General features: G+C 45.9%; 1 protein-coding gene and 1 long non-coding RNA gene across 4 annotated transcripts; one reads left to right on the forward strand and one right to left on the reverse strand.

Moving 5' to 3' along the window:
* The first annotated feature begins 3,685 nt into the window (after positions 1-3,685).
* Positions 3,686-4,637, forward strand: LOC113988342. Of its 2 annotated transcripts, none has more exons than XR_005564900.1 (3): positions 3,686-3,710; positions 4,077-4,240; positions 4,355-4,637. It is a non-coding gene; the product is annotated as an uncharacterized LOC113988342 (long non-coding RNA). The 2 variants fall into 2 exon arrangements; XR_003540870.2 differs by lacking the exon at positions 3,686-3,710 and adding an exon at positions 3,785-3,879.
* A 9,701-nt stretch (positions 4,638-14,338) lies between these two features.
* MAPRE1 (microtubule associated protein RP/EB family member 1) lies at positions 14,339-24,713 on the reverse strand. 2 transcript variants are annotated; one of them, XM_027721774.2, is made up of 7 exons: positions 24,609-24,713; positions 23,815-23,938; positions 21,108-21,253; positions 19,314-19,518; positions 18,839-18,948; positions 17,998-18,150; positions 14,339-17,614 (listed from the first exon to the last, which is right to left on the reverse strand). In XM_027721774.2, exons 2-7 carry the CDS (start codon positions 23,933-23,935, stop codon positions 17,558-17,560), a joined length of 792 nt encoding a protein of 263 aa, XP_027577575.1. In that variant the 5' UTR covers positions 23,936-23,938; positions 24,609-24,713; the 3' UTR covers positions 14,339-17,557. The 2 variants fall into 2 exon arrangements, with proteins under 2 accessions (XP_027577575.1, XP_027577576.1); XM_027721775.2 differs by lacking the exon at positions 24,609-24,713 and adding an exon at positions 24,150-24,167.
* Positions 24,714-25,547: the final 834 nt, after the last annotated feature.

Consider the following 25,547-nt stretch of genomic DNA (forward strand, 5'->3'; position numbering starts at 1 on the left):
TCCGGGCACACCCACACCAGGCACCTGAAAACCCAGCCAAGACAGGGCAAGGCTGGTGTGGCTCCTGCCCGATGGTTCTGGCATCCTGCAAGGGGAACACCCTCTGGGAATGGTCTGCTGGTGATGGGAGCTCCAGAAACCTGCCCCACCTGCTCCCTGGGCTCGGGAGCCAGGGCAGGGTACATTCACCAACAGTTACAATGATTGTAAACACGAAGATTGGCTTTAAATACTCCTGGTCAAAAATGACAACATGAGGTGACAAGAATTACAGCATTTTCACACTGATTTTAATTGTATTTTGGCCAGGCCGAAGTTAATTTTTACTTGCTATAACTCCATAATTTAAGTGTCTGACCCTAAAATTATGCTGAACACAAGATTTGTTTGCTCAAGAGCACAGATTTCACATCATCTTAGGAGATCAAAAGCTAGAGGCCAAAATAACTAACTCTTTGGGGACATGGCAATTAAAAATAAACAGAGATAAATATTTATGTGTTTCTTTTCTTTTTAAAACCTATTGTAAGGTCTGTCAGAGAAAAGGGCTGCTCCTGCCTCATTTCGGTGCTTCCAGTTCCTTCACAAGCCCTGGATCTGTTGGCACCTCACCTGGGCTCCAGTCCTGCTCCTGAGCTCCCACAACTGACCAAAGACTACAAGTGTTTAAGAATTAAACCCTTTTGGTAGGAGCCAGGCTTCCTCACACACTTTCAAATAATATACGGAGTACAAACAAACCACAGGTTAATTATAAACCTGGTCATAGCAGCTAAGAAAACACTGGAAGGTAAATATCTGCTCAGGTGAGATTATTCTGCCACAGAACCAAGGTCCTACTCCACAAAAGGCCAGCTCACATTAACAGGGGAGTATTCCATGGGGTTGTACCTGCCTATCTCCTCGAGAGCTTCCGCTGCCTGACACTGCAGCTGCTGCTGAAGTAATGATAAGCCTGAGACTTTTTATATACAAAATGTGAGATATGACCCTCCAAGAGTTCAGGAGCTTTGAAGGGACCAGGAATGAAATCCAACCACGGGCAATCTGGATAAAATAAAACGAATTCGCGAAGATTTTCACTAAGGACAAGCTCAACAATTTATGGGGGTTCTTGTCAGTTTACCCTTTGTGACTTTAGGAAATCGAAAGGAATTACGGGGGGGGGGGGGGGGGGGGCGGGGAGAGAAAAGGAAAAAAAAAAAGAAAAAGGGGGACTTTCATTGCTTCAGGGATGTGGACAGCAATAACAAACCGTTGTAGAGTTCAGCAGTTCACAGCAAATATTAGATCAAAATTTATGACTCTCAGGCACAGCGTGGATCAGCTGAGCGTGGTCTTGTTTAGAGATTTATCTGATATAAAGTCAGGAACCTCCTGAACCATATTTCTGATTTCAGTGCAGGTGAGTACTGGAGTTTAGTTTCCTCCTGAAGATACTCTAATTCTCCTTAATGTCCAGACAGGAAGATGCACCCATAGCCGTGGTCTGGGCACCTGCACTCCCCTGAGCCATGCTCTGCTCAGAGCCTGCCCAGGAGCCCTCCTTCCTCATACACTGATGAAGCACAACTGCAGCCTTCCTCAGCACTGAGGATGAGGATGGTAATGTCAGGATTTTGCTCACATTTCTGTTGCAAAATCACCTAGAAGGGAGGGCACAGTGACTCATGTGCTGTCTGCTCTCCTTCCTCTGTGCCCAGCATGTGGGCGGCAAGCACAGGACCAACACTTCCCACCTTTTGTACTGCTGCTTCATCAGTCCTCAGATCTTTCTGCCAGTTTTGCTCGTTTTGTTTTTGCTAAAACTTAAAATTTTAGCAGCAGCTCTCTGGGTCTTGAGAGAATCAGCTCTTATCTTGACATTTTCACCTTCTGCTGGTGAGGTTTTCTGCAAATGTCAGAAGCATCATCACATTCCTAAAGCTCCTACTCTTCAAATCACACCCCATGGACCATTACAGTCCTGCTTTTATCTGAAGTACATTCAACATGTTTGAAGTCTGACAGCACTTCTTGAGGGGCATTACTTCTTTTCAAGATTAAGCACAAGAGAATGTCATGCAAAGGCAGATTCTGTGGCAACTTTACTAAGATATAAAATAATCAGAATTAGAAAGTTACACTGCTGTCCAAGACAAGGCAGAGAGAGAAGCAAGGGCACCAGGAGGTGATGCTTCCTCATTCCTAAAAGAATCTGTTCCTTGGGAGCAGGATTCATGGAGAAGCAGCAACGGTGCTTGGAGAGTGAGCAGAGTTTGGACCGAGCCTGATTTCACTCCAGCTTTTACCCAAAGCCCAGAACAATGCTGGCCTGATGTCCTTTGGCTTGGGCAGTGTCTTCTCCTTTGGGCTGTTCTATGACAAGGAAAGCAAGATGCCAAGTCTGCAGAAGGAAAACAGGAATTGGGATTCCCTCCAGCACCTTGAGGCGCCGCTGAAGCCTGGCTGTGTGAGCCCACCCAGCACATGTTCCTCCCATCAGCTGCGCTCGCAGCTCGCACAAAAACTCTCTGTTTCTTTTGCGTATTTCTCATGGATTCCTCTGGATTCTCAGTAACTGTCTGACCACTGGAAATAAGTCATGTTTCGCCATGAAAGCCTCTATTGTTTTTTTCTTCTATCTTTCAGCATGCTGCATGAAATACCATTCATTGGCTCCAAGAGCACCGAGAGAAACAGCGTCCACCACTAGAAGCACTTGGAAAAGTCAAATCACTTGTTTAGGGACACTCCTGGCAGGATGGCTGCCACGTTTCCATCGGAGTCAACTTCTAATGGTTCCACTGGGAACTGGACAGAGCCATCAGCTCAGCACAGAATAAGCTCCACGTCCGAGCAATATTCATTAGAATACCAAGAAGATTAAATCCCCCACCTACTTCCCTCAAAATCAACTGCTTTGAGAAACTTAGGGCAAAGAGCATGATGCATTTGCAAACAACCACCCCACTCAGGTGCTGGCAGTGCCTCTGGAAGCTGGAAGAGATTCTGAGCATCAACATGTAAACCAGAGCACTGAGTCATGATCAGAGCTTTAATCTAAATTTGTTCCGTTGATGTGGCAGGAGATTTGTTCCACATCAAGCTGTTTATGTTATGATGTGCGAGTAGATTTAGCTCATGTTTCAGTCAGCTAGAAGTCAGAGTATTTCTTAGAAACATGGTCCATTTAATTCTGCTTGTTTTTTTTACTGCTGGAACACTATTAATATGCATACTGCCTTTATTTGGATAGCTTTCCCATAACTCTCCAACTACTTTGTAGTGGGCATTTCTCCAAAACTGTAATACCTCTACAAATATTCACTGTGGTCCCAGCCCAGGGAAGGCCAGAGAGTGCCTGGACTGCAAAACTGTGATAAAGCAAGCATAATGTAGCAAAGCCCATCTCCATGTGTTAATTAGCACTGATGAGAAACAAATTTAACTTTTTTCAAATCTCCTAAGCAAGCGTAAGTGTAATTTGATGAGCTGGACAACGTGTAATTGGAGCATCTGAATCGACCAAAGCCTTCACCAGAACTGGTGACATCCCAGCCCAGTGAGGGAGGGAGCAGGGACCTGTGCACACCCAGGTCTGGAACGAGTGTGTGCCATCAGAACTGGGGTGATGTCATCATAGACCTGATTCCAACAGGAGATCAGCTCACCCCGTGCTAACAAAGGATGCCTTGGCATCCCTGACAGATCATGAGGCTGGGGCTCAGGTGAGCTGTTCCCAGGAGGAGAGGGGCCATCCAGATCCCATCAGCTGCACACCAGCTCTTTATAACATATGACTGTAGAACTATTCATTATACAAATCCACAAATGTGGACAAAGAGCAAGCCCATCACTGGCTCTGGCTGGAGACAGGCTGTGATAACCATCAGACAGGTGCAGTAGCAGGATAACTGGATTAGGAGATCCGTAAATACGGCTTGTTGGGATTGAAGGCTGTTACAATTTTAAAGGAGAAAGGAAACAATGCCTTAAGGGCATCTGCAGTGCCGTGAGAGGAGGGAGAAGCTGCTAAAGCCGAACACATTCCAAAATACTGGTCAGGCAGAGTCTAAATCATTATCTCCTTGCAGGCACGCACTGAGAAGGATTTCTCCTCTCGTCCATGTCCCTCTCCCACCAGGAAGGTGGGGCACGTGAAGTTGCCTACTGTAGTGGAACCATCATCAACAACAGGACAATGATCCACCAACATATTCCTGCCAGGAATTATTTGCAGACAAAAACGATCCATCAGGTACAGCCCAGAAAAATTGCATTAACATGCAACAAACATTGCAAGGCCAAAAAGACGTGGAACCAAGAGGCAGAAAAACTCTAATTGCATGAAGGTTGTTTAATTATTTTTAAGGTTACGAGAGAAGCCCTGACAGAATACAGGCTGAATATAGCAGACTTTGCAGGAATTTCTATCAATCCTATCACGATTCCGCCCTCCTACTGGAGCAGTACAGCCATGAATGCTGACCAGCATCAACCAGCTGATTAAGACACAAATCTCAATATTACTAATAAAACAGCAAGTGTCAGAAATAATAGCCACTATGAGCATGTACAGTTTCAGCTGCAAAATGGAGAAAAAAGAACTTTTATGGTGTCTTGCCAATAAATTCATCTCTGGGGAACTATCAAAACAGAGGATGCCTTTCTCTAAAGCAATCACTGATGGCCTACCAGCACAGAAAATATCCAGCTCTGCATGACAATGACAGTGGTGCGTGAGCCAGGCAGCAGATCCTCAGCCAAGGCTGTGTGGGACAGGTCTGTGTGTCTGACAGGCTGCAAGGAGGAGACAAATTCCAGGGCAACCAAAGAAGGCACAAAAGAGAAAGGTATAGAAAAATCAGAGAATATTAAAGAGGAGAGATTGGATTTAAAAACAGCAGGACAAAGAAGGGAAAAGAGGCGAGACTTTTATAAAAGTATCCAAACTTTGAACCTCTGCAAAGGTCACAGGCAGAAATTCCTGACCTAAACAGATTTAGACATTATCGATTAGATCCATATCCAGGTAAAACAAGATTTCAGAAGAGCAAAGGCCATTGCTGGCCTTCATTCCATGCAAAGTCAGTGCTACATGCAAGTGCTATGCAAACCCTTCACTCTGATCCCAGAAGGAAAACCAGAAAAACCTGGCACAGAGCTGGTCCCTTCACTCCTTTCGGAGGAATAAGGGAGGAAGAGGAAACCTCCTTTTGCAGTGGGAGGCAGTAGGATTTTGGAAGCTGTTAAAGACTGCAAGAAGGAAAGCCAAAGATCCATGATCTCATGATCCATACCGAAAAGGCAGCAGTGAAAAAGATGTGGAAAGGGCAGCTCAGGAGAGGGACACACTGTTGCTCCTCCCGCAAGCAGGAAGAACCGGGAAGCACAAGTCAAGTGCAACTGCTCTTCCTACAATCCCTCAGACAGCAGAGCAGCCAGGACTTGGCTCTGACAAGTCAGTGATTTACAACCTAAAATCAGAGTCCTAATAGAAAAATAACATCCTGTCAGTGTAAGTGATGGTGCTTGCAGAGACCTGCCAGCCTCCTGGAGCAGCTGCTCACCACAACCTGCCAAGAAGTGGGAATGACCAGCAGAAAATGGGCTGTTCTGCCAGGAGGGATGGGGGATTTCACTGGTTTACCATTCCTGGATATCCCCCTGAGCAGGGAGCTCAGACAACCACCAGTGCTCTCCAGGTCAGCAGCACCTGGTACTCTGATGGAAGAAACACAGTTTTCTGCTAAAAACTAGAATATTGGTGAAAAATTAGGTGAATGCTGTGAGCACAAGAGGAGAAGGAGGCACAGGTCCAACTGATTAAACACTGAGATCAAAATTTAGCTTTTAAAAGAGGCCCAGACAAGACCTTAGCCATGTACCAAAATGCCTGGAAATTAGTATCTCCCTGTACTAGAGAAAATTGCTTTGCAAACAGAAAAAGCATTTCTGAAAGAAACCTCTTTTGGCCTGATCTCCTCCATTCCCTTACCATGGGAGCACACAGGAGGGATGGCTGAGGAGCAGCTCTGACCCTGCAGCACCATCCCAGGTTTGCTCAGTTCCTGGGAAAATTAACACAAGCCAACCGTGGTTTGAAAGGATCCAGGCATGTGGATTAACAGCAGCAACAGGCCCCCAAAGAAACAGTTCAAACAACCAAATTCCAAATATTTGTAAGTAGTCAAGAATTTGCAAGCCTCTCATGGGCTGAAATTCCCTCATATGCAAAGCTTCTGTGCAAATAACAAAACAAACCCCCAAAATTCCGCAGAGATGACCCAGGTTAATCCCACCCTATAAATCCTTCCCTGAAAGCCGTACACAAACCCCGGGCTGGTCACAGCACAAAGCAAAGCCCAACATTACCACCTGGTGGAAATCCTCTTCTGCTACAGCCACAAGCAGAAAAACCACTAAATTGATTCAGTTTTAGGCAGTGGCAGAGTGTTACACCAGCCTCGAGCTCAGTCCTGCACACCGAGGGACCACCAGCAGCTGTGGGTTTAAAACCCACAAGTTTGGCAGCACAGTAAAATTAGTTTCTCTGGGAGAAAGGCAATGAGCCCACATGCAGAGCAGTCTCCACATGCCCACACTGTTTCCCTTGATTTCATCTAGAGATGCCAGAGAAGATGCCCAAGAAGGAATTTTTCTTTTTTTTAGTAAGATAAGACAAAATTTACAGACTGATAAATTGTGACAGCCACAGAAGACTCAGTGTTGTCCTAAACACCAACATCAAACGCAGCCATTTAGGAGCCCAGGTGTCAGCAATAGGGATTTTGGACTCTTTGAAGCAATAATTTAATATCCACATCTTTTGTTATTGCCAAATTGTTTGAACCCCCTGTTGCAGAGAGCCCCAGTTCCCAGGCAGACGTTGTTGAGCCTGCATTGCTGAACAGCAGAGCACAGCCCAAAGAGGAAAAACAGGGAGGAAAGAGTGACTGCTGAGGCTGAGAAAAACAGCACAAACAATCCAGCTGTAGCCAAAAAAAAAAAAAAAAAAAAAAGAGGTCATATGTCCCTCAACTTTATAGCAGCCCAGACACAGAACCCTGTTCGGGCAATCTCCAGCCTGCTGAACAGTGACCACGGGGCTCTCTGCTGGACCCCATCAGCATTTGGGAGCTGGTGGATGGCTGCCAGGCTAAAGGCACCAGGAAAGCAGAGAAGGGGGATGGGAGAATGCAGAGCCAGAGAGGCAAAAAGTGAGAAACAGGAATGAGATGCAAATAGAGACAAAATCAAGGAGTGTGAGTTCCGAAAAGAAAGAGGTGGGACAAAAAGGGAAAAGGAAATTTAAATGGTGGGAAAGTAGAGTAATATTTGTAAGAAAAGGCAGAGAAATATAACTGGAAGGTAAATTGGAAAACTGAGGAAAGGGACTGACCAGGAAGACCAATGTGTGCAGGTGAGCAAGGTGACCTCATACATCCCTGCTGAATCAGCCCTTCCCCTGGGCTCCATCCTGCTCCACTCATTTAGGAAGGCAGAGTCCATATGTACCTCTTCAGCACAACCCCCCTTCTCTCTGACTGGAGACCCAGAACCTCACCCCATCTCCCTGCAGACACCCACACCTGCCCACACTCACCCTCACTGACGGGCTTCCTCAGCTCTGCTCAAATCCACTGCGAGCCTGGGGCCAGTGGCAGCTCAGCCTCAGCCTCTCTGCCCCAACCCACCCTCCAAGCCAAGTGAAAAAACCAAACCACAAGCTATAACACCACCACCCCCCCCAAATTTCCCAGCACCTGGAAGGGTGGTACGAGTAAGTCTTACTTGGAAGGAAGATAATATTAAAATCCCAGCAGCACAGCCTGTTACCGTTGTGCAATGGAGAAATCCCAGAGCTGAAGCAGGGACCTGTCCTACCAGAGCCTGCCCTGTGTGATTTTAATGGGAGTGAGGGAAGTGCCCTGGCTTTTATCAGTGGCTGAGCAGGAGGCAACAAGCTCAAGCTCAGGAATGAACTTTATCTGGTGGCACCAGTTCCCAAGGAGTACCTGCAAAAGAGGAAGGATCTCACTTAATGGCATTGTGGTTTGAGGCTCCATGTGTGTTACTGCAAATACCTTGCTTTAGGGAAAGGAGAGGGGAAGAGGGTCCATTCAATCTAGTCCACTGCTTCTGTTTCTTCAGGAGAGTCCAGTGGAACACAGACAGCACAGTGTGAGTCTGAGGGGAAGCAGAAAACAGGAGGGAGTGGAAGGGACTGGACACAGACGGTGGAGAAAGGAAAACAACGATAAAAAGCCAAATGAGGATAGAGGAGATGGAGCATTTCTGTGCATAACTGTGGCTCAGGGCAGACTGAGCACTGAGGGTGCATCACTGGCACTGAGGAAAGGCCACGAGAGTATCTGAACTGCAACAAGCGCAGCAACATCCCCCCAGGATTCTGCACGACAACCCAGGGAGCAAAGGCTGTGTGAGGATGCAGAGCCTCCCAGGGCAGGACTAAGCAGAGCCCAGAGCTAGAGAATGATCACAACCAAGTCCCTGCTCTCCAAAGAGCTGGCCTGGGGGTGCAGCTACCATTCCCCAGGGACTCAGAAGGCATGGGAGCATCAGTAGCAAAGTACAATTCCCATTTTGATATGGGAAGGTACAAGGCAAGGAGAGAAGTGCCACTGATCCACTGTTATCAGTATTTATATTATGCCAGTAGCTTATGAGCAATAAAAATATCCAAGGACAATTTTATAGGCCAGGTTCACTGCCCACTTGAGACACAGCCACAACAATAGTTTGCTGCACTGTCTTGCACAGAAAGGACCTGAGGTCTTCCAAGTCCAGAGTTCTTGGAGAGAATCTCGGAGAGATTGTCTCTTGGCCGGAGACAAATGCATTGCTGGGAGACCTGGAAGAGATGTACAAATGGTTGAAAAATATATCTAAAATGGTAGAAGTGATGTTTAATTGTTTCCACATACCATTTAGCAGTGAGTAGTAAAAAAATTAAATAAAGCATGACGAGGCCTTGCCAAGGATGAATGAAAAACGAATGGAGACCTGAAAAAATCCAGGAGTAAGAAATTAGCAATTTCCTGGAACTTGCCATTGTGACCACGTTGCACACAGCAGCCACACTCAGTGCAAAGCTCAGTCCCATGAACTGGAAGCAAAAGTTCCCCCCACAGCAGGGAGCAGAATTGTCAGAGAGTGCTGGGAGCAGAGTTCCAAGGAGCTGCGAGCATCGCTTTACACCAGGGAATGCAACCAGAGCTCAGGGCACTAGTTTACCCCCCTCAGGGACCCCTCTCACAGAAGGGAGGCTGACCCAAAGTCCTGGTGTGAAGGAGGCATTTACCCCTTTGGAGCAGCGTCCTGCCCGTAACCCAAGGCCGTGGCACAGCTGTCCCTTCAGCGAGGGAAGGGATCCCCACACATTTGCTGTCACCGATATCAAGGAATTTGGTGCCAGGTCTGCACCGAGAGATCCCGTGACACAGGACTGATGACACACTGGTGGCACTGTGGCTTCACACGCCTTTAACCTCAGGCACCCACAGCCATTCAACAGGTACACGTGGTATTAGAGGTGCTGGTAACATCCCCAAATCACAAAACAACTAACAAAGGCAAAGTTCCTGTGACTTCCAAGAAAAAGACACTGTGCACAGCCCCAGAACAGGCAGCAATTTTGTAAATATCACAGAATCACAGAAGGCTTTCAGTTGGAAAGGACCTCAAAGCTCATCTCATTCCAACCCCCCCTGCCATGGGCAGGGACACCTTCCACTAGACCAGGTTGCTCCAAACCCCATCCAACCTGGCCTTGGACACTTCCAGGGATGGGGCGTCCACAGCTTCTCTAGGCAATAATTCCATCCAGCAAGCTGACATTGCTCAGGCCCACGACTGTCAGTGCAGTCCTTGATTAATCTCTCCAAGCTGCAGAGAAGAAACAGGTTGTTTTCAGAATTCAGGCAAAGGCTGCCACCATCTGCCTCTCTAGACTTCACTGTCACCCAAAGTGACAAACGGGCTTCCTCGTGCCTCTGCCCTTGGATGAGCTCTGTCCCAAAAAAGCTGCAAGTCAAACGTTTTTTCAGCCACAATAACCTTTAGAGACAAACAGAAAAACTCCATAAACCATGTTAGCCTACAGTGGAGTTGAGACCTTTATCCTTCTCCTAAATGTCCGTCAAACTTTTGCACTTCCATCAGACATTCATCCTCTACTCCTGCCCTGCCATTAGTGTTAGAAAGGAAAAAAAATTGTCTAATATGGAATTTAATTCCATGAGTTTTCACCACCATGGGTGTGGTCAGACTTCTTTTTGCAATAGCCTCTTACAACTTTAGTCTCCTCCTCCAGCCTCGATTCAGTCTCTCTCCGGGTTGGATTTAAGCTCAGTTCTTTTAATCTTCCTGAATAGGCCATTTTACCTCTGTAAATCCAGAACCCATGGAGGAGAATGGCTGTCATAACTTATATCCTGGTCGCCTTTGTAACAGGCACAATCTACTGCTTTCATGGTTTTACATACAATAGCCAAACCAGACTGATTAAACCCATAAGAGAACACATTTAAAGGACCCATTTATCACCAAACCTATTACTTTATAGTAGACATTCTTAAATGAGGGACTGGTTTATTAAGCCAGTTCCATCAGGGAGGATGCTCATGTTTTCTGTTTGATGGAAAAATGAATGCTTAAGGAGCAGACACTTTTCAGGGCAGCACAGGAGAAACAGTTAATTGGAAGCAGCTCTGAACACAGGATTGGGCCTCAGAAATACCCTACAGTCAGATTACTTTTTGGGGGCATTCTGGAGAGCTTTCCAGCATGGGATCACTGAATTTGGGTCACGCATAGTCCAGATCCTTCCTGCAGGACAGACAGTCATGTGCACAGTATCAAAGGGAGCAAAATTAATTACTGAGGTTCTGTGGAGCTGACAGAGAGGAACTATGGAAGACGGCTGTGAAAATAAACACTGCCTACCACCAGTAACAAATGGTGTTCCCTTTCTTTCTTACTTTTTTTTTTTTTTAATAAATCAGGAAATTACTTTTGCAACTGCTACTCCTTCGCCCTCATCTTTCATCCCAGAGGACAGTGTCATTACCCAGGCTGTGAAGCATCACAGTCAATGTCAGCCTTCAGAATGTGTGTCATTGATATCTCTATTGTTAATATTATCTCTAATTTCTTTCATTGCCTGCAGAACTCACTCAAACCTGTGAAAACAAGCATTGCAAATTCAGGCCTAGACTCAACCAGGTAATTCATAACTGAGAAAAGAGATCATAAATATGGCAGGCTGTAATAGATGTATCAAAGGTGAAGCCCAAAAGAGCCCTGCAGCACACTTCCAGGGTTTCCAAACCAGCAAACACATTTATTGGAAGCCTGAATGGTGCAGTTCATGGCCATTACACACCTGGACAGGTATGGCATACAGTTATTTTTAAATTTGGACATGCTGCTTTCCAATTTGCACATATATCTGCAATGATTTTGCACACAGAACAAACCACTACTTAACTCTGAAGTGTTAAAATTGCTTTGTGATTATCACTCCCCATTCAAAACTTTCCTAAATTGATCAAAAGGGAATCACAGTTTGCAACTGTTATCTTGCCTTACTACTGGAAACCTCCAGCATGAATGTTATTGCCTTTAAATATTGAATGTTTGAAGGAGGAAGCAAAGGAACATTTTTCATAAGAAGCATATCATGAACTAGGAGGTGATGGAATTCATTTCATCAAGTATTTCCAGAGATGTTTCCCAGCCAGTTTGTTGTTTACCTTAAGTGATCAGAAATAGTATCTTCCACTTGTTGGGCACAGGAGGTATCTGTGAAAGGCCATCTTTGACATTTGTCTGACAATTTCCTATGCTGAAAAGCACTCTGATTCCCAAATGGACCACGTGGAGCTTTTGCGGCACAAGAATCATATCGAGGGAGGAACAGCTGCAGTACAGTAAATGCACTGGAAAAAGCCTCAAGTTGTGCCAGGGGGAGTTTAGGGTGGACAATAGGGAAAATTTCTTCCCTGAAAGGGTGGTCAAGCCCTGGCACAGACTACCCAGGACAGTGGTGGAGTCACCGTGCCTGCGGGGATTTAAAAAGACATGTGGCCCTTGGGGACACGGTTTAGTGGTGGCCTTGGCAGTGCTGGGATTGGACTCGATCTTAGAAGATGTTTCTGACCTGAACAATTCTGCGATTTTTACAAGGTCACTATTTCTGACACTCTCTCTGTAAGAAATGGTCTCTGTTTGCAAAGTTTTACCACCCCTGGTAACCCCCTTACCAGCTTGTGCCAGTGCAAGCACAGTTTTACAGAGATCAGCCTTAACCTGGAACAGAAAGAACCCAGTCACCACCAGTTCCTCATGTCCCACCTTTCAGCACTGTGTCAGAGCAAGGTGGTTGTCACTTGCTGTGGTGCAACTCACCCTTAGAGCAGCACATTCCATCTGTTCCCACCTCCCTGTGCATCTGCAGCTCACGGGGTGACAGCCCCACCTTCCACCCCCTGTGTGGGGCTGCTGTGGGGCTTCACCGCCATCCTGACAGCCACTATCACAAACCTCTCTGGTCATTTCCCTCCTCACTCTCCCAGAAAGCCCTTCCTTGAGAGAAAAGCCAAGATTAAACACAGGTTTGTATTCAGGTCTCGAAAACGGACTCACTTCCAACATCCCTCATTTTAACCTCATCTGTTCATCACTCCATAAACATCAACCTGCAAAGCTCTGGGCATGTTGCAGTTTAGATCTGTGCTGTCCCCTCAGATTTAATGCCTCCTGAATGTCCATTCATCCTTATGCATCCCCTGGGGACAAAATCAGAGCCAGAGCTCTATGAGAAGATTGACAGGCAACCATTTTATGAAATATTTTTCAGAGAAAAATGTCCGCAAAACATCCGTTGGACTTTAAAACAAAAATTACACCAGCTCATGTGTCCTACAGTTCTGACAGGTCAGACAAAAGCATTTTTAGACATATATGTATACATTTATATACAAATAATATAAATGTCTATAACTTAGTTATATATATTTAATATTATTGTATGTTGTCACATCGTAGAAATATTTCTACATCGCTTAAATAAATATTTATACATATAAAAATATATATCAATGGTAAATATATTATTTAAAGGTCACAGTTCACAAAGCCAGCCAGCTGTGTTGAAAAAGAGAAAAGGGCAATTTTTACAGAGAGTGGCCTTTGCCCAGAGCTGGGGTTGCCTTCTGGAAACTGCCTTTTTGGTCTTAGAAAGTTTCAGAAGTTTAGTTTAACTTTGTTCCTTATCAAAAAGAAAAGTAATACTTTCTTGGAAGATAAAGACTGTCTTAATGATGGTTTAAATCTGAGCAACTCAAAAAGAGCATTTTCTTCCAGAGAGTTTGATTCTTCAGCTTAACAGGTGTTACTCAACAGAGAAACCCCATTTGTTTTCCCTTTCTTTACCCTGTATCAAACCCAGCTCCTTTCCTGCAGCACAGCTACCTGGTCACACAGTCCTGCCAAATACTTGTGCACCCATCACTCCTCTTTAGCCAGAGCAGTGCACTTTTCCTTCCCTTCCTTAGGGGTGTTCTCCCACATCAGGCACCTTCCCAGTTTTCCCTGTCCAATTCCACGCCTTGATTTTGGTTTTATGCATTTATCCTTTATCACTGTGACCTTCTCTAATTTCTACTCCCACACTCACCTTCCACATTCTCTGGTCACACGTTTGACACTCCTCCTTCTGCTGACTCCACGCCCAGTAACTCTCCAAACAGGATTTCTGTGAGGAACACAACACCTCTTCCCAGGAGATCTCACCAGTTCATTCAGGTCTCCTTCCTGCAGTCACACCTCGGATTTTGCTCCCTGTGTTCCGAGCATCACCAGTGCCAGGGCTGCACCCACCCCCATCCGCTGCCATCTCACATTCCAACTAACCAGAAGTGGTTATTATGAATCTGAAATGGTTCTGTCTCTCCTTGCTCTCTGCATTTAAAGATCAGTAATTCCTCAGCTGTGCTGACACAGCACAGGAGCCCAGACACAAATTCCCTCTCCTCTGCCAGTAACCTGGGATGGTCCCAGCCTTGGGGTAACAGTCCACATTATTATCCTCTTTTCCTTGCACCAGTACAGGAATAGAGGCATGGGCTGTGCACCACCAGACTGGCCTGGAATCTACAGTACAGCCCTCTGAGTTCACACACCAACTTGCAAAAAATACCTTTCCCTTGTGAGCAGCCTTATCCTTGGCAGGATGCTCCCAACTCCCACTTCTGAGCATGTTCCCGTGGAAGAACATTCCACTGGACCACGAGATGACTGAGTGCTCAAGCAGTCACACTAAACAGCGATGTGATACGACAGCAAGGAAGTTTCTGGCCTTTATTTGAAGGCTTTTACCAGTTACAGTAAGAATTGTCATTGCAAACCAGGAATTTTTTTAAAAAACGAATAATAAAAGTTAAAAAAAAAAAAAACAAAACAAAAACAAACATCCACGAGTCCACCTGCAAGTAAGACATGTTGGTACATAAAGGAGATGTGCGCTTTTGCTTCTTCCATCCTGTTTGTTTTTCAAATAACTGATAAACTAAGATACTAGGAAAGGTCGGATGCTATTGGAATCATTCCAGCAGGTGAGCATTTAAAATTAACAGCATATACTGTACCAGGGTAACAGAGTAGCTACGTTAAGTCTATGGGTTTGAGTTGGGCTTATTGTAATTTGCTTCCCAAAAAAGGACATTAAAAAACAGATTATGCCAAGATATCTATAACAGAGCCATAAGTTGACTCAATGAGTTTGTCCCCATTCTATTTATAACTCATCTTGGTAGCAAAGAAGTGATGTAAGCAACTGGAAATCTGAGCAGTGTGTGACTGACCAGATTGCCACTGCAATTCAGCTTTATAATGCACGTCCAATATGTCCACACATCCATCAGCCTCCCAAGGCACACCAGCAGGAATTCTGACTCAGCATTCTCCTAGCAGAAAAGGCTGTTTACTTGCTTTGTCCAAAATCAACCCATTTGATGACCTGGGTGCTTCCCAGTTCCACGCACACAATCCTGTTAGAAAGAGATTTGAAGCAACCAGGTCCCAGTGCACAACTTCTGGCCTCTCAAAAGTCATCTTCACCTTCAGCCACATCCTGTTGCCATCTTTTGCTTTGAGTTGCTGGAATAATGGAGTATTTAGAGTCGAAAAAAATATGCTTCCGACTTCAAAGCAAGGAAGTAATGGTAAAGAAGATTTTATGTGCCTCAAACCCCAGTTCTATGTCTGTGCTTGTGCAGTCCAGCCCCAGCTGTGCCACACCAGCAGGCAGTGCCAGCAGTGCCTGTTCTCCAGAGTAAGGCACCCACAGAGCCCTCAGGGGCAGGGAGGGTGCTCCCCAGCATGGGAGCAGCCCTGCAGGGATCACTTCCCATTCCAAGGTCAGATAAACCCCATGAGCACTTCTCTGCAGATGCTGGTCTGTGCACACAGCTGTGACAGGAGAATTGAAGCTCATCTATGAAACGCACTTCAAATCAAACAAATCAACTCAGTTTACAGTCAGTCTGCTCACAGAGCCTGTTGACAGAAACAATTAACATCTCATTTGTTTATAATTAATAAACCAGTGTTTAGCAGTTTTAAAACACGTTAAACACACGTATGTGGCAGCATTCCTGTTACACAGCCCCATTCCAACACCATGAGGAGGAGGAAGTCAACACCACACTCACATCCCATCCACTTGTGGGAGGGAAAAATAAAGAGAGGGAAAAAAAAAAAAAAAGAACTCAAGCAACCATTTCCCCCAGCACACTCCAAACAAAGTTCCAAGATCACTGTCACTGAGGTTAGCAATGCCTGGGGCTGGAGAATGGAAGCTGAAATTCCAGGTCCTGCAAGCTTCACCACAAAACTACCACGGGCTCCAGCTCTGCCTAATGGTATCTGAAAGCACGAGAGACTCCAGCAGACATGACACTCTTGAAATACAGAACTTTATTTAGAAACTGCTTAAAATAGAAAAACCCTGTCAAGAAAAATCCAAGTCAAATATGGTTTCTCAGTAAAATGGAGTTTTAGGGCAACAAAAGTCTAAAAGGCCACAAGAGAAATAGCACCACTGCAATTTTAAACAATGGTTAGATACTTGCATTTTTGGCATTCACTGAATTTGGGTTTTTCTCTGAACTTCACAAAGATTCATGCACTACACAATTACCATAAAATGCTCTCCTACACACATTTTAGGACAAGCTACCACCAGAAACAAATGAATACAAGCACAACAGGACTGATCAATCTCAGTAGTGAAGGGGGGTCAGAAGTCTTGCAGGATCTTGCCAAACACAACAGTAATGAGGGGCATGATAGCAAAAAAGGACAGTTAAGGAAAGTACTTTAAATATTAATATTTAAGTTAGTCTCAGTACTGTATTTTCTGCAATAACATTAGCTCTGTTAGCCAGCATCTTTTAGTTTTTACCCCAGAAGACTACTGAACTGGCAAGTATTATTAATATGCCCTGGTTTGAAGGGAAAAAGAAAGAAAACAGAAAAATATCATCCTCATATGCTCATTTCACTTTCATTCAAAGCCAGTTGCACAGTGCAAGTCCTGTTACAACTATTGGGTGTGATCAGCATTCCTTGGGATGGGAAAGGGAAAAATGAGAGACCAGAAAGGACTCCAAAAGAAATGAAAATAAACAGAACAAATAGAAACAAGAGCCAGGAAGAAAAATTGTTTCTGAAGGACATTTTAGGCAGTGAGACTGGATGCCCTTTGCTTTTGTTTTTCTTACAGAAAACACAGTACGTTTTGGCAAAGCCACAATGCCACAGAGAAAGGCTTCAGCACTCTTCAAGGTAATTTATGTGTCTCAGCTGTTCATACTCCCTCTAATCTTGTGACAGGCAACGTTAAGGCCCATTTCATCGAGAACTAATCACTTAGTAAGCAGCTTTACATAGGAATGGAGTTTTGTTTTAATAGCCCCTTTTGAGCACTTGCTGACACAGTGAGATTGCCACGCAAGGCCTCTCGGACAGCAGTGAATGGAGTTAAACAAACGTCTACCCCAATATGAAGCACATAAAATCTCCCATCACATTACTTCAATTTGGCATATGGAAGCATATTTTAAATACTCTTAAGGCATTTATTATAATTTCTGTGCTGCAATTTCACATTAACTCAATCTTTCTGTGAGTCAGAGTCTTTAATTTCTCTACTACACGCCACCTTAGATACAAAAAGAGTCTTCCCACAAACCAGTGTTTTACCAGCAAACCATTCTGCAACGAGTTCCAAATATTCAGCCTCTTGCTCCCTAAATATACCAACCTCGATGTGAATACTGCTCTGCTACAGCGTGAGAAAGAGCTCCTAACTCAAACCCACTGTAAAAGTGAAACTTCCGCAAAGTGCACTTTAAGAAGAGGTACTTTTTGCTTATGAAAAGAAACCAGTGAGTCCTCTAAGAATAAAGTGGAGTATTTTACAGTTAAGCACATGATCTGGGGCAAAGAATTCTGATGTTGCTGCTCTGCTGGTACAGTATGTGGTCTGTTAATACTCTTCTTGTTCCTCCTGCGGTGCTCCTTCGTCAGGTATCACAAAGCCTTCCTGAAGGGGAAGAAAACAAGGGCTTTAATGAAAATCTGATGTCAAACCAGTTCCTAGCTACTCTGTGTGCCTTTTTCCCCCCCTTTTACTTCAGATAGGTACCCTTAAGTCACTATTTACAGTGTCAAGATGCATTACCAGAAGTATTTTCCTCATCTTTGATCTATTTGTTACACACTTCTCATGAAAGGCCAACCTTGTTTGCTGCCTGACTATAATTATGCTATCTGCTCCTTTATTACAGGAAAAAGCTAGGCCATAAACCTCATGGGACAAAAAAAAAAAAAAAAATTAGAACTAGAAGGAGCCCTGGAAAGCAAACCAGCTTCCAATTACAAGGGCAGGGAGGAACTGTGCAACCCAATTTATAACAGATTACTTACATCTGTGGCATAAAGAATTTCCACAATCCTCTGCAACACTGGATCATTCTCCCCTTCATTCTCCTGGCAGATCAATTCAATGTTCCTCAATTTGCCAAAGTAGAAGTCTCTCTCCTTCTCCAGATCTTCAACAGTAAGTTTCAATACATTGATCTGCCAAGGGGCATCAATAATAATTTATCCACCAGAGACAGAATTCAGTAGGATCTATGCAAAAGGCGGGTCCCCAAAGTTCTCAGAAGGGTGTTGATATGCAAAGCACTTCAGCAGTAACCAAGATATGGGGGGGAGGGGGACTGTGAGAGGAGGAAAAGGGCTATTTCTCAAAGTGTAATATTATAATATTGCCACAACAAACATCCAGTTCAACACATGCAAAACCACTTGGAAATTCTAAAGGCTGATTCCATGAAATAGGTAAAGCACTGCCTGCCTGCAGTTCTCCTTGCTCACACATTCTTTCACGACAACTCTCCCGCTGACAGCAGTTTCAGTTGTGTTACACTCAGGATTTCAGTGAAGGAGCAGCTGCTCATAGCTCCGTTGGAATGCTGGGAGAGCTGCAACACAGCTGTGGAAATACTTACCAACCCTGCTATGTGTGACACGGCACACACTGGGGTTAAATGTCTGGGCACTCCTGTGCAGGAGGGGTTTCACTCCCATCAGGAGAGCAAGACATTTTAACAAAGGCTTCCAACTACGTGAGTTTAAATGAGCTGACTCGATTCAGACAGTTTTCTTCCATTTGCCCAACCCAGACATTTCACGCTGCTGGAGGAACAAACCTGCACACAACTCTGCCAAGCAGAGGTCACTCCCAGGGCTGTGCTGTACCCACCTGCTCAATCAGCCCGGCCGATTCATCGTCTCCTCCACCCTTTTTGACCATCCCAGACCCAGCTTTGGGAGCTGCTGGGGTCCTCTGTGCAACAATGGGCCTCTGCGGGGCTGCAAGATTAATTCACCAATTAACTCTAATTAATTCTCCCTCCTATAAAGCTACTATCCCCCCTCCAAACATGCTTAGGCATGCAAGAGTTTGAAGACATGTTCCTTCCTTGACTCCATGTGACATGTGCTTTTTTTTTTGGCATGGTTTGGCACCAATCCTTGCCATTTTCTCTTTTAGAGAAGACTGTTCTTTCTGTAGCCTCGACACCTGGGTACTACAGCAGCCTCAGTGTTTGAGCCTAACATCTCTGAAACAAGATGCAAAATACTATAAGCCCATACACTAATTTTAAATAGCAACCCAGTCTTCATTTCCCCAGAGTTTTTGATGATCTAGATAATCTTTTAACTAGTTTCTCTACCTGCACTGCCAGTTCCAAGAGATTTTCTGGGTTTGTTCATGACTGGAGCAACAAGATTTGGTGCTATTGTGTCTTGGCCTTGTCGAGCAGCAACAGGATCATACTCCTTCCCATCATAGTTTGCATCAAAAAATTTTTTGAACCACTGAACAAATTCAAAGTTGTCCTGAAATTTTCCTTTCACTAGTTTGTCCACAGGAATTATCTGAAGCAGGGGAAAAAGGAAAAAAAAAATTAGACTCATATTAAGGGTAAAGAACCTCTGTATTTTTATATAAAGTTTTAAAATTAATGCACTCAGAAGACATACAAATCTAATTCTTGTCCAGTCTAGAGAAAATCCTCCTTGACCACAACTATGTCAAATAGTAGGATTTTTGCTAATAATTGGAATGAAAAACAAATCAGGCTCACTGTGAGCCTCACTCCAAATAATTTTAAATAATTCTGCAGCAAGGTTTCTGCTACATCAAGCTCACACACAAATCTTCCTGTCCACGTGAAGCTGGTTCAGGCAGTGCTGGGTCTGATAAATATGAACTGCTGACCAAATGCACAGCCTGCCAACACACAGAACTGCTACAAGAGCAAAGCATCACCTTTATAGCACATTCCAGCTTCTCTGGAATGGGGTGTGTAACTGAAGATTATTAAAAAGATGCAGCAAATGGTGAAGTCTTGTCTGTAGGTCACGAGCTGAGGTCCACAACCTGGCAGGGACCAGGAGCCACAACTGTTACATGACCACAGATTCATGGAATCACAGAATGGTTTGGTTTGGAAGGGACCTTAAAGCTCCTCTCATTCCAACCCCCTGCCATGGGCAGGGACACCTTCCACTAGCCCAGGTTGCTCAGAGCTCCATCCAACCTGACCTTAAACACTTCCAGGGATGAGGTAGCCACAGTTTCTCTGGGACACCTGTCCCAGTGCCTCAGTATCCTCACAGAGAAGAGTTTTTTCATAATGACCACTTTCCAAATGACCATTCAGCATTTGGAAGCCACACTGGTTGTCCAGGTGTGGACAGACTGCACAAGTCACTGTCCCCAAGCAGAGACTGACTCCGTGTTGGAGCTGCTGCCAGCACACAACAAGCTGTCTTCTTAAAGAAGGAAAAAGCTTTGGTAGGATGTTCTACATCCTACCAAACACACTGTCTGTCACTATCACCTGGATAAATCCCCCTTCCATAAGCAGAACTGTCATTCGATCTGAACAAGCTTTTTCACAGATCTCATTTTCACTCACTAAAAATCACAGGTTTTAATACCTGGAGGTATTTAAAAGCTGTGTAGATGTGGCCCTTGGGGACGTGGTTTAGTGGTGGTCTTGGCAGTGCAGGGGGCACAGTTAGAATCAATGGTCTTAGAGGGCTTTTCCAACCTTAACAATTATATAGTTCTATATACTGGTAAAGAAGAACTTGAAATCCTTAGGACTATCACAGCAGTAGGTTATGGGAGCACACCTCATATAAACATGGTCCAAAAAAGGAAGTTCAGGCAAACCTTATCCAATAGAAATTTCAATATTAGTCAACATAAGTTGCACAGAATTAAAATGGAAACATTCACCTCATCATTAAGAACTAGAAACCTGCCCTTGGCTGCAGTAAAGCAGATCATGCCCTAAATGAATTGAGGACCCCAATGCAAACCAAAACCAAAAGTTTTGAGACTTACAAACCAAAAGCAAATTCTGTACCCAGATTTAGTCAACTCTAAATCTGAAAGTACATCCCATCTACACCAACATTAAGAGCACAGAGAAATCAGTTACAGCCCAGCTTACTTTGTCAACACCCATTCGTTTAAAACCTGCTTGTAGAACCTTGAAGTTTTGAATGTACTCATGTTCCAATTTTGCTTGAAACTTCACTTTCTTGAGTGCTACAGAACCTGGGAAGAGCATGTCCATGAACTGACAGTATGCAGCACCTGCCAAAAGGAAAAGAACACAAATCCTGGGATGAATTAAGTCAGCTCAGCTCACTAACCTTCACAAATTACTTTCCAGTTAGATCAGCAAACTGACCTGACTCCTCAGCTACACAAGCCCTTAAAGGTAACAAAGGCAAGAAAACAGGAACCTTCAGTCTCCTTTTTTGTGCAGCATGGCTGCAGATAAGCTTATGGGAGCTGCAGAACCAAACTTTTGGGCTCAGTACTTGAACTCTTATGAATAAGAGCAATCCTGCCTCCACAGTTCAAAGGTAAAAAGAAAAATCCAATGAGTAATTTGACTTGCCTTTCTTCGTGGATATCAGTACAGATCTGAGATGTTACATGTGTCCAACAGGCATGTAATCTCCTCTTAACAACACTAATAGCACTAAATCAGAAAAAGCATTATTCTAAAAATTGCATTTCACCATTATCCAAATTTACTTCCTAGAAATAGAAGCTATACACAATTCAAGGTGCCCTCCAAGATAAAAGGCCAATTAAGCTGGATTATATTTAAAACAGGCCTTAATCAAAGAACTGAAATAAGATAGTGTTTCTATTAATTTTAAATCCTTCATGTCCTCTAATTCAGCTCTTGTTGTAATAAGAGCAAGAGAGGGATTCAGTTCAGCCACAAAGAGCAGATAATCACCTCCAAAAATCAGGTTTTGTAGAATATACACACACAGTAAAAAAAAAAAAAATTTAAACTAGATCATCACTCTGAAGTGATGATACACAAGCATGTGCCACTGAAAACACCAGCACAACATTTGGAGCGTTATTCCCCCACCAGCATGAATTAATTAAGGAGTAATGGGAACCCTAACCTAAACCATCAAACAGCTACACAACAAGCTTTTGGGAGCTATCTGAAAACCAAGAAGTAATATATAACAGCATTGCCCCAAACTACTCTATTCATCTCAACCACATTCTATAATAGTTCACTTTCCATCAAGATATTTTGTAGGGGCTCCCACTTTCACCTGCTACCAGAAGACTGACATCATCCACTGATGCAAATTAAAAAAGAAAAAAAAAACACCACACCAAAAAAAACAGCTCTTGCTGTTTGCTCTCCACTGTCTCTCAGTTCACTTGCTGCAGAACTCCAATCCCAACTCAAACACAGAGGACTTGCCAGAAACCAGGGGTTTGCTCACTACTGGCAGTCTGAGAGATAAGCATGATCAAAAGAGGGATCACAGCGTAAGTCAAAGGTCATCTTTTGTGCATTTATGCAACCTCAAACTGTTGCTGTTACTACTGCCCTTGCCAAAGGCAGCAAAGCAAGCTTGGGAACTCCTGCTTCCACAGGACTATGACAGCAAAAGTCACTTCATACCTGCCGAGGCACAAAGCATTTCTGCAGACACAGGAAAGGGACGTTACTCAGCGTGTACCTCAACAGCTCTCAGTCTTTCCCTCAAACCAGGTGAGCTGAAATTCTGCAGAGCCAGCACTAATCACCCTCTCTTCAACACAGGGCTCTCACAGCATTGAACACTCACACCAGTGCATAACTTCTCTGCTGTGCAAATCAACCCTGCACACGACAGGCTTTTAACCTGCCCATCCGAAAGCAGACAGTGCTTATCACTTCCCTTCCTTCTGTGGGTGTAGATCTTTAGTTCCTTCACCCTCACAGTTTTTTCTCCATCATCACATTAGACAAAAGGCACCACAAATACCTGTTCAGATGTCTATCTTGAGTCCCCTGCTACTCTGTAATCTTTGGGATTGTTTTTTCCAGGCTGTATCGACAGTCCCAAACTTATTTTAAATTTGTTCCCCCTTTTATTCCACATCTCTCATCCCACGAGCAACACCTTATGTCAAAGACACTGTATGAGCTACACTTCCACTTTTCACTGAGTGCCTGTTGCAGTCACCCAAATTATCTTGTACTCAGGCTGCATTTCTAGCCTTGGGTTTTTTTCAGCTCTACAAACGATTATCTTTTATCCATTCCTACAAGCCTCCTCCTTCCACACTTCCCTCCCTACTATGACATTTGACTCCATTTCTGTACCACAACAACTTCCCCTTTTCTGCCTATAACTGTACATGAGATTCAGCTGGGCTGACACAGACTGACGTGCCCTGGGACCAGAAGGAGTTGTAAAAGTCCTGCAGGTGACCCCACGAGTCACCAGTTTGCCTTCCTCACACTCCAGTGCTCTTCTATAATTCAGCTAGCTACACGTGTTAAGACTTACTCTACCCATTGAGACTCAATGCTTAATTCCTCATGGGAAAGCACCCTCTTCCTCAGTCTTTTTTTCACATTATTGCCCATTCCTTATGGCACCTATGCTGTAGTGAGTCAGGAGAACGTGCCTTTTCATTACACTGCCATTAACAACCACTTCAATAACACTCCAACCATAACTGGCTCATAACGCTGACCACGAATCTGTTCACACCAGGAACTAAGCCAGGAGCAGGACAGCAGGGCAGCACAGAAGGCTCACACTGCACAGCTGCACCTCTGCAGAACCAGGGTGCACATCCCATTCGGGACTCTATTTGGGACACCGACTCCTCACCTGAGCACAGCTGTTCGATCTTGGTCAGCGTCAGCTGCAGAGACTCATTGATCCACGCCAGCATGTCATGTCGGCTCAAGTTATCGCTGGTCACTGAAGTAGAATACACATTCACTGCCATTTTCTGAAAGACACAACCAGAGGTGTGAGTGCCGCAGACGCCGGTCCCCCACGCTCAGGGGCTGTGTGGAGGTGGAGCCGCTTCCTTTCGAGCCTTCCCGACACGCCAGCGAGCGCATCGCGACGGAGCTGCCCGCTGCCAACAGCTGGGCGGACCCTCCCTCCCCACGGCCGCCCGGGGCTCGGCTCCGCGATTTCCCAGGAAAAATTCGCACCGAGGCGCTCACGTGGGAACCGCTGAAAAGGAATCACGGCCGCGGCAAGTCACTCATCCCCTCTCTTCCCCAGCGCCACCGGGAACGGCCGGAACACTTCCTGCCCGGCTCACGGTATCTCCCGCGGGATCAGCCCCGAGCGGCCGCTCCCCGCCCAGCCCCGCCGGCACAAAGCGGAGCCGCCGCCGCAGCTGCCGCCGGGCAGGGCCGCCCGCGCCGCGGGGCGGGGCACGGCCCGCTCATACCCCCCATACACAGCCCCCAACCCATCCTCGCCGCCCCCCCGCCGGGCGCTCCGCTCCGCCACCAAACCCCCGCCCGCGGAGGGGCGCGGCCCGGCCCTGCAGGCCTCGCGCCGGTCCCCTCACAGCGGCGGCGCCCCGCCGGGCCGCCCCCCGTGCCCCCCGGAGCGCGGGGTCCCCCCCTCCCGCGCGGCGGCCCCGGGCCCGGCCCCGGTACCTGCGCCGCGCTCGCCCCGTCGGCCCCGCGTTCAAACCGGCCCCGCCCGCCCTGACCGGGACCGCGTCACGCGCTCGCTGCGCGCCTGCGTCACGCGCGCGTCACGGCCCCGCGCGGGGAGCGCCGCGCGCCGGGACGGGCCGGCGAGAAGGGGAGGGAGGGCGGGGCCGGTTGCTAAGGGGCGGGGCAACAGCCGCGTTGCTACGGATGTAGGCCACGCCCATCCGCACTGCCCCGCCCCGCGGGCTCGCCCGCCATTGGCGGAGCCGGTGGCCCCGCCCACACCGAGGGGTCCCGCGTGCCCGAGGGGTCGCGCGGGGATCGGGAACGAGGGAGCGGCGGGGGAATGCCGGGACCGACCCCCGGGTACAGCCGGGACCGACCACCCTGCACCAACCAGCCCGCACCGAGCACTAGGTACCAACCTCCCGATACAGCCAGCACCGACGCCCCGGTACCGATCACCGGGTACCGCCCCCCCCCGTACTGACTACCTGGCACCGACCACCGGGTACGAACCACCCGGTACAGCCAGGCCCAGACCCCAGCGCAGCCCAGCCCAGACTGATGGGCTCTCGTATTTCAATCTGAAATTAAGGGCGTTTTTTCCGAACTGGTAGAATTGTGCAGTCCTGCTGCCACCGGTGCAATCCGTCTAGTGGATGGATGGCTTGAACTTGTAAGATACACATTTATTTTCAGTTATGTTGTAAAAGCTGAGATGTCAAGGAGAGGTAAATTATTATGCCTTGCTGATTTCATGATTGAGTCCTTACTGGTTCCCCAGATCTTTGGATAATGAGACAAGATTTCAATTTTTTTTTTTTTTGAAAAATAACCTTAGTCTTAAAAGCAATTGACTGACCATAACTATGTGTTGGTCAGAGCTGATGGGGCTTTGAACAACCTGGTGTAGTGGGAGGTGTCCCTGCCCATTAG

This window comes from Pipra filicauda, unplaced genomic scaffold (assembly GCF_003945595.2).
Source record: "Pipra filicauda isolate LSUMZ 115617 unplaced genomic scaffold, ASM394559v2 scaffold385_size793830_pilon, whole genome shotgun sequence".
NCBI lineage: Eukaryota > Metazoa > Chordata > Aves > Passeriformes > Pipridae > Pipra > Pipra filicauda.

Coding starts and splice junctions, on each gene's coding strand:
- MAPRE1 (XM_027721774.2), bottom strand. CDS start 23,935: ATGGCAGTGAATGTGTATTCTACTTCAGTGACCAGCGATAACTTGAGC. Junction 21,254..23,814: donor GATCGAACAGCTGTGCTCAG/GTGAGGAGTCGG, acceptor TCCTTTTGGCAG/GTGCTGCATACTGTCAGTTC. Junction 17,615..17,997: donor AAATTCTTTATGCCACAGAT/GTAAGTAATCTG, acceptor CTTCCCCTTCAG/GAAGGCTTTGTGATACCTGA.